General features: G+C 39.9%; 1 protein-coding gene across 2 annotated transcripts in view; it reads left to right on the top strand.

Annotated features, from left to right (window-relative positions):
- The window catches only part of LOC122801644 (putative nuclease HARBI1), a 471264-nt gene extending 461139 nt beyond the window's left edge, over positions 1-10125 (top strand). The window contains exon 4 of one of the 2 annotated variants that reach the window (XM_044071122.1): positions 7144-10125. In XM_044071122.1, the coding sequence (XP_043927057.1) occupies positions 7144-8810 (1667 nt within the window). In that variant the 3' untranslated portion in view covers positions 8811-10125. The remainder of the gene's footprint in view (positions 1-7143) is intronic. The other variant, XM_044071123.1, reaches the window with a different exon arrangement.
- The last annotated feature ends 2704 nt before the right edge of the window (positions 10126-12829 follow it).

Raw genomic sequence — 12829 nt, 5'->3', positions numbered from 1 at the left:
ATGTAACCATATGTAATTTTCAGACTTAATTTCTATGTTTCCCCAGTAACCAATCCATTTCTTTGCATTGTGTATGCATAAGCACCAAAATGACACACTAAACTATTTTGCCCAGCGGTCACTTCAGCAGTCAGACCATGTATGCACAAGCACTTCCCTGATGCACAATAAATTATTTCCCCAAGCAACATCCTCATTACTATGTCCAGGTATACATGCACCTAAATGAAATGTTTCCCCCAAACAACCCTTCAGTAACATTTCTTAGTATGTACAACCACCAGCATGAACACTTCACCCAAGCAACCCCTTCAGTAGAATGTTGAAGTATGCATAATCACCAAAATTAAACACTTCCCCAAACGAAACATGTGTAACATTTCTGAGTATGTACAACCACCAGAATGAAGCATTCACCCAAGCGAGCCCTTCAATGTAATGTATGCACAGGCACCAGAATGAAAGATTTCCCTGAAGCAACCATACATAGCAAAACTTACCCAAAGGAATTTACCGGTGTTACTGCTCAATGCCAGGAGTCTAAACAAGAAATTCTGTTCCCTTCAGGCTCTCCTCACCCTTGATAATGTGGACATCTGTGCAGTTATTGAGACATGCTTTAAAGCCACTGAGATCACGCTGGCAGTGCAGGGCTACAATGCCTTCCATACATTCAGGCCAGATAATGCACAGTCAGGGACCAAAGGTGGGGGTATCTCAAATCAATAAACAACAAACTTACCTCAAGACTGGTAAACAGGACGACTTGCTTGAACTTCTCCATGTCCAGATTTCCAAAGGCAAACTCCAGCAAGCTATACAGGTCACCCTTTTATGACCCACAAAATGCATAAGTCATACTTGGACCTCTTGGACTTATTGGAGGACCTCACCATACAACCCAATACCATGTTTATGGGCAACTTCAACTACCCCCTCCCGAACTGGAATACTTACAAAACAGCAAACCTACAAGCCCAGAGACTGCCAGACTTTAATAAATATGAACACCTTGGACCAGACAGTCCATACACCCACTATGGGTGCACACAAACCTGACCCAATACTTACAAACATGGGAGAACTCTGTCCCTGCCAGTTCAGTTTAAGATTTTTAAAAGAAAATGAGAAGAAATTGTGTCTTTGAGGAAGCTATTATCTTAGTTGTATTGTGGTTTCTACTCATTTATTACTAGTAGGTTACAGGTATACATTCACTGAGTATGTCTACTATCCCATCAGAAACTGCCATTTCTTTATTGACATGAATATGACAAAATAAATTCAGCGTAATGACGGTCCAGATATCACAAAGGGTTAGGTCTGACAATTTCAGTGCTTCACGAAATCTGGGATTCTGGTCCTCGTTATGTAAGATAGCACATCACAAAAGAAACCCCAGCATTCTAAATAGTGCATATCTTAAGTCCAAATCAAAATAATAAATGGATATTCCTGATTTAAAATGACATGACATTTATCTGTACAGGACACAGGAAGTCTGAATTTACTGAACTAAACTATGATGCATTTCTAATTAGCTGTACTTACTTCATATATCCATTACGTCCATGGCCCGTATTAAAAAGGAACGCTGTATTTACAGCAAATATGAAGTGTGATCTTTCCATTATCACTATGTTCAAGCAAGAGATGCACAGTCCCTTCCACAATTACTTCACGCCTTCTTTATTATATTTCACTGTTCCGTACAACGGGTAGAATTCTGAATTCTACAGTGGATGCCACCTTACCAAATAAAGTCCTCAGCTGTGTGAGGTTCATCTGTGTAGCGCATCTGCAAAATGTGGTCCGTAGCATGAATCAGTTCAGTAGACAAACTGGATGAAGTTCTAGAAGGTCACACACAGTAACACACAATCTGGTTTCCTGTGATCACTTGCCTTGCATTGTCTCCGCTCTCTTTGGGAGCCAGAGGGAAACGGGGCATATTCAACTTGTTTTTTTTTTTTTAATTTAAATATGGGGTACTTCAGTGTATGGCTAGGTGGGGTTGCATATTTTTATTTTCAGTCCATATCTGATTGATGCCACCAGTTCTACATGGCATCGTTCAAGGGGTACCTTGATGTTAAGATGTTTATACTTCCTACATAACCAATGAATGCTTTGGACTGACTTTGGATGGTTTGTTTTGTGTAATAACTTCTTTAAATGGGCATAAATATGACTGCACAGTTTGTTACAGAAGAGGCGTGACGACATTCTGCACAAAATAACCCATTCATAGCTCTCGACTGTCCATATTTTTGCATCGCATTTTTGGCGTATTTCTCATTACATTTCTGGTTCTCTGGCAAATCAGCGAGGACTGAAATCACTACAGAATGACACACATTTGCGTTTCAGACTTCATAGCAAATGCACGCTAACACAAATCATATCATTCTAGCAACTTTCTAAGTTTATATTAGCAATACTTAAAATCCATCTGTATGTTTGTAGGTTTTTATACATGTATTCATTTGAGCTGTATTTTTCTTTATCATCAGCTACTCGCTGTACAGGTTTTACTGTACGTTTGCTGCTGTACATCTTGTGGTTTATTATACTATAATAAACAATTGGGAGAAAATGGGGTAGATTGAATTTTAATGATTAACGGCTACAATTACGGACTTTTACTTGATGTCACCGACACTGACCTACGCTGACTTATTTAGTCAACCTTTAAAGCTTAAAATACTAATGTTTTATAAAAAGTGTTCCCACATGTACAGATAAGACGTTCAAAGAAATACTTCACTGTGGCTGTGCAGATCCGATGTTACTGTTGGGTGTGGGGGTGTGATGCAAGTGGTGGCTTGGATTGCAAGAATCCGATTGGCTGCCACCACTTGCTTTATCAAGAACTTTTAAACAGGATTTTCTAAAATATCTTTAATGTGACCTTAATGTAAAAACATGCTGAATGGTAACTATATAAGGTAATTTACACATTCAGTTACCATTTCAGTGTGTTTTACATTAAGTTCAGCTACAAATCGGGATGCCAGTTTCTCACGCTTGTGGAAGGCACTCTGGGATAACCGCTTCAAATTGCTGTCTTTTCATGGCAAGCTCTGTGTTGAGCACAGAGGTGCCATGAGAAGGTACTCGGGGTTAATGAGTTAAAACTCTACTATCTAAATTAAAACCTTGTTCCGCATCCGTAGACAACATTCCCTCCGCATTCCTTCAGGCTGCTGCTGATGTTCTTGCTTTCCCAGTTTCTATTGTAATATACCGCTCTATTACGGAATCCACAGTCCCTTCCATCTGGAAGCAATTTTACACCCTTCCAATGCACAAAGGAGGAAACTCCACAGATGTAACTAATTTTAGACCCATAGCCATACTCTCACCACTCCTTCTGCAAGAAAATCTACTCAAACCTACCCGACATGGCTTTCGTCCCATGCACAGTACTACAGCAGCTCTCCTGTCTTTCCTGAACTCTGTGTCACTAGCTAGAGACCGTAACAAACTTATTTCCTGTCTCTTCATTGACCTCTCTAAAGCCTTTGATAAGTCTTTCATAAATTTCTTCTTTTTAAACTAGCAAACGTACACTTCTCTCCATCCATCATATCTTGGTTTAACAGCTCTCTCTCTGATAGACTCCAATCAGTCAAATGGCTCTCGGCTTTCTCCCCTCTTTTTCCTGTTAAAACAGGTGTTCCACAAGGCTCCATCCTTGGGCCCCATTTTTTTAACATCTTTACCAACCTTCTCTACTCTTCCTGTCCTGGATCCTCACTGATACAATACTCAGATGATTCTACACTTATCACTATTGCTGAATCACCAACTCAACTAAAATCAGACACACAGTCCTCTTTTTAACTCTATAGAAAACTGGCTATCTGAAAACCAACTTATTCTTAATGCAAAGAAAACCAAATTACTATTCTTTCTCCCTAAAAACCTTAACCACATAAAGTCTTCCTTCTCCATACTGTGACAAAATAATACTCAAATACAGTTGGACACCAGTACAAAACTCTTAGGTGTTACTATTGATGCTAGACTACCCTTTGATTTACACGTCAATAATTGTATCCGAAACACGCATCTCAAGCTAGGTCTCCTCTATAGAAACAGAAAATATCTTACCAAAACAGCAAAACTAACCCTTTCAAATGCCTACCTCTTACCCACTTTACTTTATAGCTCCCAAATTCTCACCAGCCTCAACAATGGACTACTAAACAAGTTGGAAACAACTTAGAACAGGATTGCCAGATTTGCTGCCCAAAATTCTTACAAGTCCCATCACTGTCTCTCACTAAAAGAACTAAATTGGTTAGAATTACCTAACCTGCTTCTGTATAATCAGTTTCAGATTATTCATTCCATTCTCTACAAACCCTCTTTCTGTCCAACTATCTCATCTCTAATCTCTCATTACCTCCCCACTAGATTACTCCGCAAATCAGAGCAAAACCTACTAAAAATCTACAAACCAAGGAACAAAATGGTTCACCTAGTCTATAGCTTTAACCCTTACAAGGCCTGGAATAGCTTACCACTAGATATAAGATCACTTGAACATCATAATCAATTCAGAACCGCTACAAAAAATACCTTCATGAAAAATGGACTTTGCAGCGTAATTATCCCCCGTAAACGCTTCCTTATAACCTTCTACTTCTCTACTCTCTTACTTCCCTTCAAGAAACCAACTTACTATTTTATCTTCTCCTCTTGGTACATCATTGTACGAATATAACTAGTAAAATATTTCAGGTATGTAACTATTGCTGTATTATGTATAATATGTAATTATGAATGTATTCCTCTGATGAATGTATTTCACTTGCCACAGTTAAATGTATGACACTGTAATGCAATAATGTGTGGTACTGATGACTGTAATGTGTGGCACTGTAATGCAGTAGTCTGTGGTACTGATGAATGCATTTCCTCGGGCCTCTGCTGAAAATGGGCATTTGTAGCCCAGTCGGACAAACCTGGTCAACAAATATAAAATAAAAAAATAAAAATAATATAATGGTTCCTACCACGCCTGTACAAGCGATGCATAGCCATGTTGGACCATGGAAGTTGGACCATGGAACTCCATATAATTAAGTTTGCCAAGAATGGTCAAAATCTTGGACAAGCAACAAAACAAACAACAAATTAAGCAATTGTGTACACATCCACATAGTAAACAAACCACCACACTACAAAAATAGCATGTGTTGCATTATCTTTCCACAGATAAAGATTCAAAATACAAACTCTAAAAATAACTACATACGCATAACATAAGTAAACCTTCGCATATAATATTAAAGTTAAACTAAAAATAATTTACATATTGAAAAAAACAAAAAAATGGCACTACTGATTATAACTATAAGACCTATAAACTCTAAGTATAATAAAACAAGCTTATAAGCTAAGCAGGTATGACCACAGCTGAACTATGTATACTTGCTAAAAATGAAGTGAGCCTAGCAATAAAATAGTATCAGTGGTGATCCCCTCTCTAATTATATGTTACAGTAAGTCATGTAAACACTTATTTAAACAAGCGGGAAGTAAATGAAGCTCCATAGCTAAATTAAAACAAACTTGTACAAGATTAAACCTTGGATGCGAGGGGTACTGACTGTTATATATGTGTTATGGTCATGGAAGATGCATCAATGGAAGATGAGGTTATTCACTTAAATAACCTTCTGACTTTTAATATAGGTTTCAAAGGTATGGATCCATTAAGACCTTTAACGTCATCTGCTTGCAATTTTATAATCCATTTGGTCTCATTTAATTCAGTATTATTGTGAATGTGACCTAATGTCTGACTAGTAAATATGGTTTCTGTTCCCAAAAACCTGAAATTATGTTCATATGAAGTCTATGTCCTGATGTTGTAAAGGTGTCCCGGATTCTATCCCTGAAACACCTGTTGGTCTTTGCAACATAAAATGTATATTAAAATTTATGACCTCTCCCTGTGACTGGTTGTATAAATTGCCCACTATTGTCAATGAACTGACAATAGTTACATTACCCGCACTTTTTGGTACCTTTTGGGGTTAAATCTCATGTTGTATATGTTCTCTATGGTGACAAAGCGTTCTGTTAATACATTTCTTATACCTAAATGTTGGATATTCGCCTATCACTTGTTTGTTTTATCTGTAGTCCATATTACCCAGTGTTTGCGTATGATGATACTTATTTGCTTGACATTGCTGCTATAAAACGTGGAATATTTGAGTTTGTGTCTCTTTACCAGTATTGACCTTTTCCTGTTGTGCATATACTTTTTCTGAAAAGTATGGTTTACCTTTAATAGACCTACAAGGAATTACCTCATTCAAAGTATATTGTACTTCATTTCTGTTATAACCCCTAGCTAAAAAATTGACTGCTTCATGAGTTCATTGTGGACGTTATCCTCCACATTCAGCATAGATGCTCTAATACCTTGAACTTTAATAATATTGTGAAAGATGTGTTTGGGGTGCATACTCCTTCAGTGTAATAAAGTATTATGATAGCATGGCTTACGATGTGCAGCTGTTCTAGTATCACCTTCAGCGGTCTTAACTAGAACATCCAAGAATCCAATATTGGTACAGGAGTATTCCACTTCAAACTCTAAAAAGGAGTAGTAGTTTGTAGACAGTAGACAAAATCATGTAATTCTTTCATCGTACCTGTCCATATTAAAAAGTCCACAAAACAGCAGTAAAATGAAATGGTCTAAATCTATCTGTATGTAATACATACTGGTTCTCCCACACTGCCATAACCAAGTTGGCATAGCTATTGGCCCAGGATGTGCCCATAGCCACACTATCCCACTGTAAATAATAGTTTGTTGAACACAAATGCATTATATGACAGGACAGTGTAAATAAATTTACATAATTGTATAGACTTATAATTACCATAGCTAGGCAGATACATTTTCATTGCTTCTATACCTATCTTGTTAGAGATAATGGTAAAATTATTATGAAAAAATCAGGCATCCCTGTAAACAAATGTAAAATAAATACACAGATTGTACTGCATGTAGTGATGAGGATATCTGTAATATTGCTGTGTGTAAATGTAGTACCATGATAGGAGAAAATACCATGTTGTGTTATAAAATGTAATTAATTTGTATCTTTTAAGTCAGCAGGTGGACCGATTGTGAGACTCCAAGTCAGAGGTCATCATCGTGGGATTGCATGAATTCTGAGTGCACTGCAATCTTCATGGATAACATAACTATTACGAGACATGAGATGGTTAATACTGGAAATCAGGATCATAAAAGTACGGACTATGATATGAATTTTAGCCAGGAGAATGAGCTAAAATATTCAGTGGGATTCAAAAACAACTGCCACCTTGCAGTTGGTGAAATTGCGCAAAGAGCGGCTATGCACACTGAAGGAGCAATTCAGACAGACATTAAGAATGACCATGGTAGGCTGCAGAATACCACGGCCAGCATACTATCCAAATGTTACAAGATGGAAATGAGCAGCATTATTAAAATGAGTGTCATGGCAAATACAAATGAAAGCAAACAATATGGCAGTACAATTCAGAAATGCATAAATTTTTCACAAGAAGACATGTCAGCTGGAGTGGCTGACTATGACAAAATCATGGAGTTACAAGAGAGAGACCACAAAAACATATTTGGAGTAGCCACTGCTTTAGCAGATATGTATATGCAGCAGGCTGTACTCACAGCAGGTAATCATAGTGGTGTATGCCGTCGCCCTCGCCGTCGACGAGTTATCCGTCCACGGCTAACATTCCATCCCCTCCCTGACACAGAAATAGTAGACCGTTATTGTGTTGACAGAGGCACCATGCAGGAGCTGGTTGAGATGTGTCGGCCTCACATGCAGTCTCGTGGGATGCGTGGGATACCTATTTCTGTGGACACTAAAGTGTGCGTAGCATTGAGAATATTGGCTACAGGTACCTTCCAGCGACGAACAGGGGATACGGTAGGTGTATCCCAGGCATCTGCTTCAAGGATACTCCACCAGTTTCTTGATGCTGTGCTATTACATGCAGAGGAGCACATGTGGTTCCCACGCACCATGGAGGACAGAAACAACACCATGCAGGAATTTTATGAAATAGCCCATTTTCCTGAGGTACTGGGAGCTGTTGACTGCACCCACATTGCAATAAAGGCCCCACCTGGGGAGCAGGGACAAAGATATATTAATCGTAAGGGATTCCACTCTATTAACTGCCAGGTTGTCTGTAGTGCACAGGGGTTAATATACAATGTGTCATCTGGCCATCCAGGCAGTGCCCACGATTGCCACATCTGGCACACATGTGACTTGTATCAGCGATTTTTACGGGGTGATTTTCCACAGGGCCATCTTATTGGTGATGTAGGATATGCCGTGGAGCCATGGCTCATGACACCATTAAGAAACCCAGAGACCATGGCAGAAAATGCATACAACACTGCCCTGTCACAGACACGAATCATTGTTGAACGTGTATTCAGATTGTTGAAGGCCCGCTTCCGCTGTCTAGATGTCTCTGGTGGTGCCCTGCAATATGGTCCTGAAACATGTAGTAAAATATTTGCAGTGTGTGCAATATTGCATAACATGTTGGTACGCAAGCAGATGCAAGAGGGGAGGGACATTCAAGAAGAGGAAATTCCAGAGTTGACATCAGAGGAAGTACCTGTCGAGGAGCCCATGGAAGAACTAGACACTAAAGATGACCATGCAAGGCAGAGGCAGACGCAGTACACCATGGCACTAGCTAAGAGGCAGAGTCTGGTTCACAACTATGGGCCAGATTCAACATAACATACAAGAGTAACATTGATGCATGCAGTACTAAAGCCAGTCTATGCTATACCGTGTGTAGACTTGGAAACACTGTGCATCAGACACAGGCTACCCAGGTCACAGAGTACTTGAGGGTAGGGCATAGTTGTCTTCATATGCACAGGTGGGGAGGGCCACAGTGACAGGTGTCATCACTGGTCAGTTTGTATGTGTGGGTCTGTGTGTGTGTATATCTTGGCCTCGTGAATATGGGGAGCCAAGAATAATGACTGCGGGTATGTGTAATATTGTGGTGTAAGTGGGTAGAGGTGGGTGTTGCTGATAGGTATGTGTGGATGTGCATGGACAGCAACTCCAATAGAAGATACAGTACTATACCGGTGTCTGAAAGACAGGGTAGGCACCCACTGGAGCTATGCAGGTCGACTGTGCAAGTCCTTTTCCATAGTGGTGCCCTACCCACGAAATGTCAAAAGGCACGATCCACACCTGCATGGTGGATGGAGGGGTCAGTGGTCATGAGCAGTGTAATGTGCTATGGGTGATCTCAGAATGAGCACCTTATCCACATTTGTTTTCTTGGTGTCCCACAATGCCTTCAGTACTGGATGTAGGTGATGATACTACATGACCTAGACCTCATCTTTGCGCTATGATAACTGGCTTCCCGACTAAAACTGAGGAAGGACTGGCTACAGGAATAGTGCTGGCTATGGTAGGCTGTCATACACGGAAATCTGCAGCATAAAGACTCCCTATTCTGACTTTTCATTATGTTGCACAAATGGACCAGGCCTTTCCTTGGGTTGTCATGTAGGCCATGTATCACCCCAACCATATCTGCTGTGGCTGTATTGATTTTTTACTTATCCCAATGTAATGGCCCTACATCAGTGCTGAATGCTGTCTGTAAGATACTGTTGATCAGGAGGGCAGTGATACCCTTACTGTTGCCAGCCACCAGTATACTGACTTCTGAACTCCATATGCTCAGTCGAGTTGTTAGCAACCAACCACATCTCTTTGGCAGTAGAAAAGGGCACTCCTTATGCTGATCTGTCAGTTGCTTCTTGGCCTTTTGCTTTGTAGGACTGGGGAGGTTTGCAGAGGTGCAGAAGCTGTGTCGCTGAAAGGAAATGGGAATATGACCATCAAATTTCTTGAGTCTTCCACCACCGTTGCAACCCCTGACTGTGCCATGATGTGGCTGCCATCATCAGCAGGTTTACATAGGTCCTCAACATCAGGCATGCCTGAATCCATAGTGGATGAACCCGACAGTTCACCATATAAGTATATAAATGTACACCCACAGCCTATTGCGGGTAAACCTGTATAACCGTACAAAGCAAAATTTACAACTAACATACCTTGAACAAAATGATGTAGCCACTGTCCTGATTTGCCTCTTTACAACATTTTCACTAGCAGTGTGGTTTGAGGACAGGCAGACTAGATTGTCCTGCCACCATCCTGGGGCATTACCAAGCAATACTCAAGGTGCTCTCTGTATGTCTGCTCCTAGGTGAACTATTCACATCTCCTAGACTGAGATGTCCGGAACTTCTCTATGTTGGTCATTGGTGACTTTAACAGAACCCCACCAATGGTCCTTCACTGTTGTCAGGTTGCATGCATGTGCAGTCATATCTGATCCTTCTTATAACCTGCTGATGTCCCTTACTGTGGCTAATGCCCATGTTTACCTGCTACACAAGAGCTTGCCAGACACCCTTGCAAAAAGACAGGTTTGATTCAGTGTTCTGGAGTATCTGCCAACCATTTTTAATACCTAGGAGAACTTCATCTTCCTCTCCTTGTTAGGCATGTCTGCTACTATGTGAAGCAGTTGGTGCTTTGGTGGCAGTGTAACCTAGGACCTCAAGGATATAGACTGTGTCATATTATGCCCTTGTGGGTGGTGGTGGTTCCTCTGTTATGCTTTAAATTGGGTGATGCATTTGTTCATCCACAATGATGGTAAGACTTGGAGCTGGTACAGAATTTGCAATGAATCTGCCTGCAAAACTCCTGTCATACCCAGCGTTGGACACTGAATGTTCCCCTTAGCAAAAATGGTAGTACTATACACACACCTTGTCCAGTGGGATCTGGGATAGGAACTCTCCGCATCTACCTTGATCCCATGTATGGACAAAATCACTCAGCCCCTCCTGCATGTTCTCTTTCCACATGATAGTGTCAACTGTGTCTTGGTTGTGGAAGTGATTTGCCAGCCATCGATGGATGCTTCTGCAGTATGGATAGTGGTAGCACAGAGCATTCTGAATGATGGCAGCTAATCTGCCACTGGCACACTTGAGTAGATAAAGTAGATGCATCTCTTAGCGTCATTGCAGAAGTGCTAATCTTGTTCATCAAGAAATGCTAGTTTACAGAAAAGCTGACATGTTAATTTTATGTATTTTTGAATTGTGCTGTCTTGTTTTGAGTTCATTTACAAATAGCAATAGGTTTCTTTGGCATGTTGGCACTCCGTTAAACATTATACAGTCATTTGCATGAGATGCGTACCATGGTATTTTCCATGGTAGTGAGGTCACCCCATGTGTGTCTGCTGCTGCCTACCATGCTAGTTTGTCTAACATAATGCATTAATTGTTTCTAAATATCCTCCAACGAAGATAAATACTGCCACGAAAAGAAAATTTTGTAGGCCCACAGATACAGTGGGCAGTTTAAAAAAGAATTCTTACAACTACATACTGACCAAGATTTGATGCTTGAATGGCTAAAGCAAGACAGATTTAAAATACAAGATGAAAAACTATTAAGACAGTAGACTGCAATTGTGTTGGTTCACAAACAGTATCGCAAATGTTAGATACAGAGAAATGTAGCTTCTGTAGTATTTAACTAGAAAGGATTGCACATCTTTTTGATGGCCCTGACATAGTTGTGGTTGAATGTCTGTATACTTAAAGGCACTTTTACAGGTACAAGATTGCTGCAAGGAAACTAAAAGGGTAAAAGCCACGTTTAATCCCTTTACTACTGATCATTTTCAGGAGAACTGTCTCCAGACTACTCTGTGTGTGTAAATGTTTGTATAACAGTTCATCTTCCCATGAGCTGTTCAGGTAATACTTTTATGATTATCTGTAAAGCACTCTTAGATTGAGCTCCTACTTCAAATTTAAAGGGGCCACTAGTGTTTTGAATTTTGATTAAAAAAGTGTTGCTGTCAATTAGTATGCCATAGCATATAAAAAGAATAAAGATATTACTTTTTTTACAGAAATGTGTACTGTCTTGAGTTTTGAAGTTGCACATTATTTTTATGATTTTGAGATCTTTTGTATTTTTTTGCTAAAACTACATTTTTATTTTTGAGTGCCTGTTTTACAAATGTTGCAGTTAGTCGATATCAGTAGGTGATTCTGACCTGAATTTGAAACTGACTTCAAATAATATTTTGTTCGATAACCAGGTAGATAGGTTCATTTCAAGGACACTTTCTACCACGAACCAAGCCAAAAAGGCAAGTGTAACTGCACGGACACAGACCTGTGCAACTGCAACATTTAGAGAGTTAATCATAAGAGCAAAGCCAGCACAATATTGCATCCAGAGATGTTGAGCAGTTAGTTGAGCATTATGCATACATAGCAGTAAAATGGGTCGAATAACCCTGCTTCACACTGTAGTGCTGATAGATTCTACAGCATCTTTGAAGAATTTTGCATTTCATTTCCTTGACAAGTTGAGTTCACACAGAGACAGGCTTATCAGTCTATGTCTAATGGAGTCTTGGGTAAAGTTCCAGAAGATGGGGGCAGTTATTGAGAATGATCTTTCACAAACAGCAAGAGTGAAGGAGTTGAAGCTACAACTGAAATCATGGTCTGATTTTTATAAACGAACACCCAAACTGAAGTGGAACATTTCTTTTTTATCATTATCTACCACTTCTCAGACTGAAGCCCAAGACCTGCTTAAAATACCACAGGAATTTATGGTCTTTATGAAATCTCAAAAGTCCTCTCATGCTTCCACTACTGAGGTCTCCCCATGTA

Source organism: Protopterus annectens, chromosome 5.part0 (genome assembly GCF_019279795.1).
Source record: "Protopterus annectens isolate FY-2018-M chromosome 5.part0, PAN1.0, whole genome shotgun sequence".
Classification (NCBI taxonomy): Eukaryota; Metazoa; Chordata; order Ceratodontiformes; family Protopteridae; genus Protopterus; species Protopterus annectens.
This window is presented reverse-complemented; position numbering and strand designations above follow the sequence as displayed.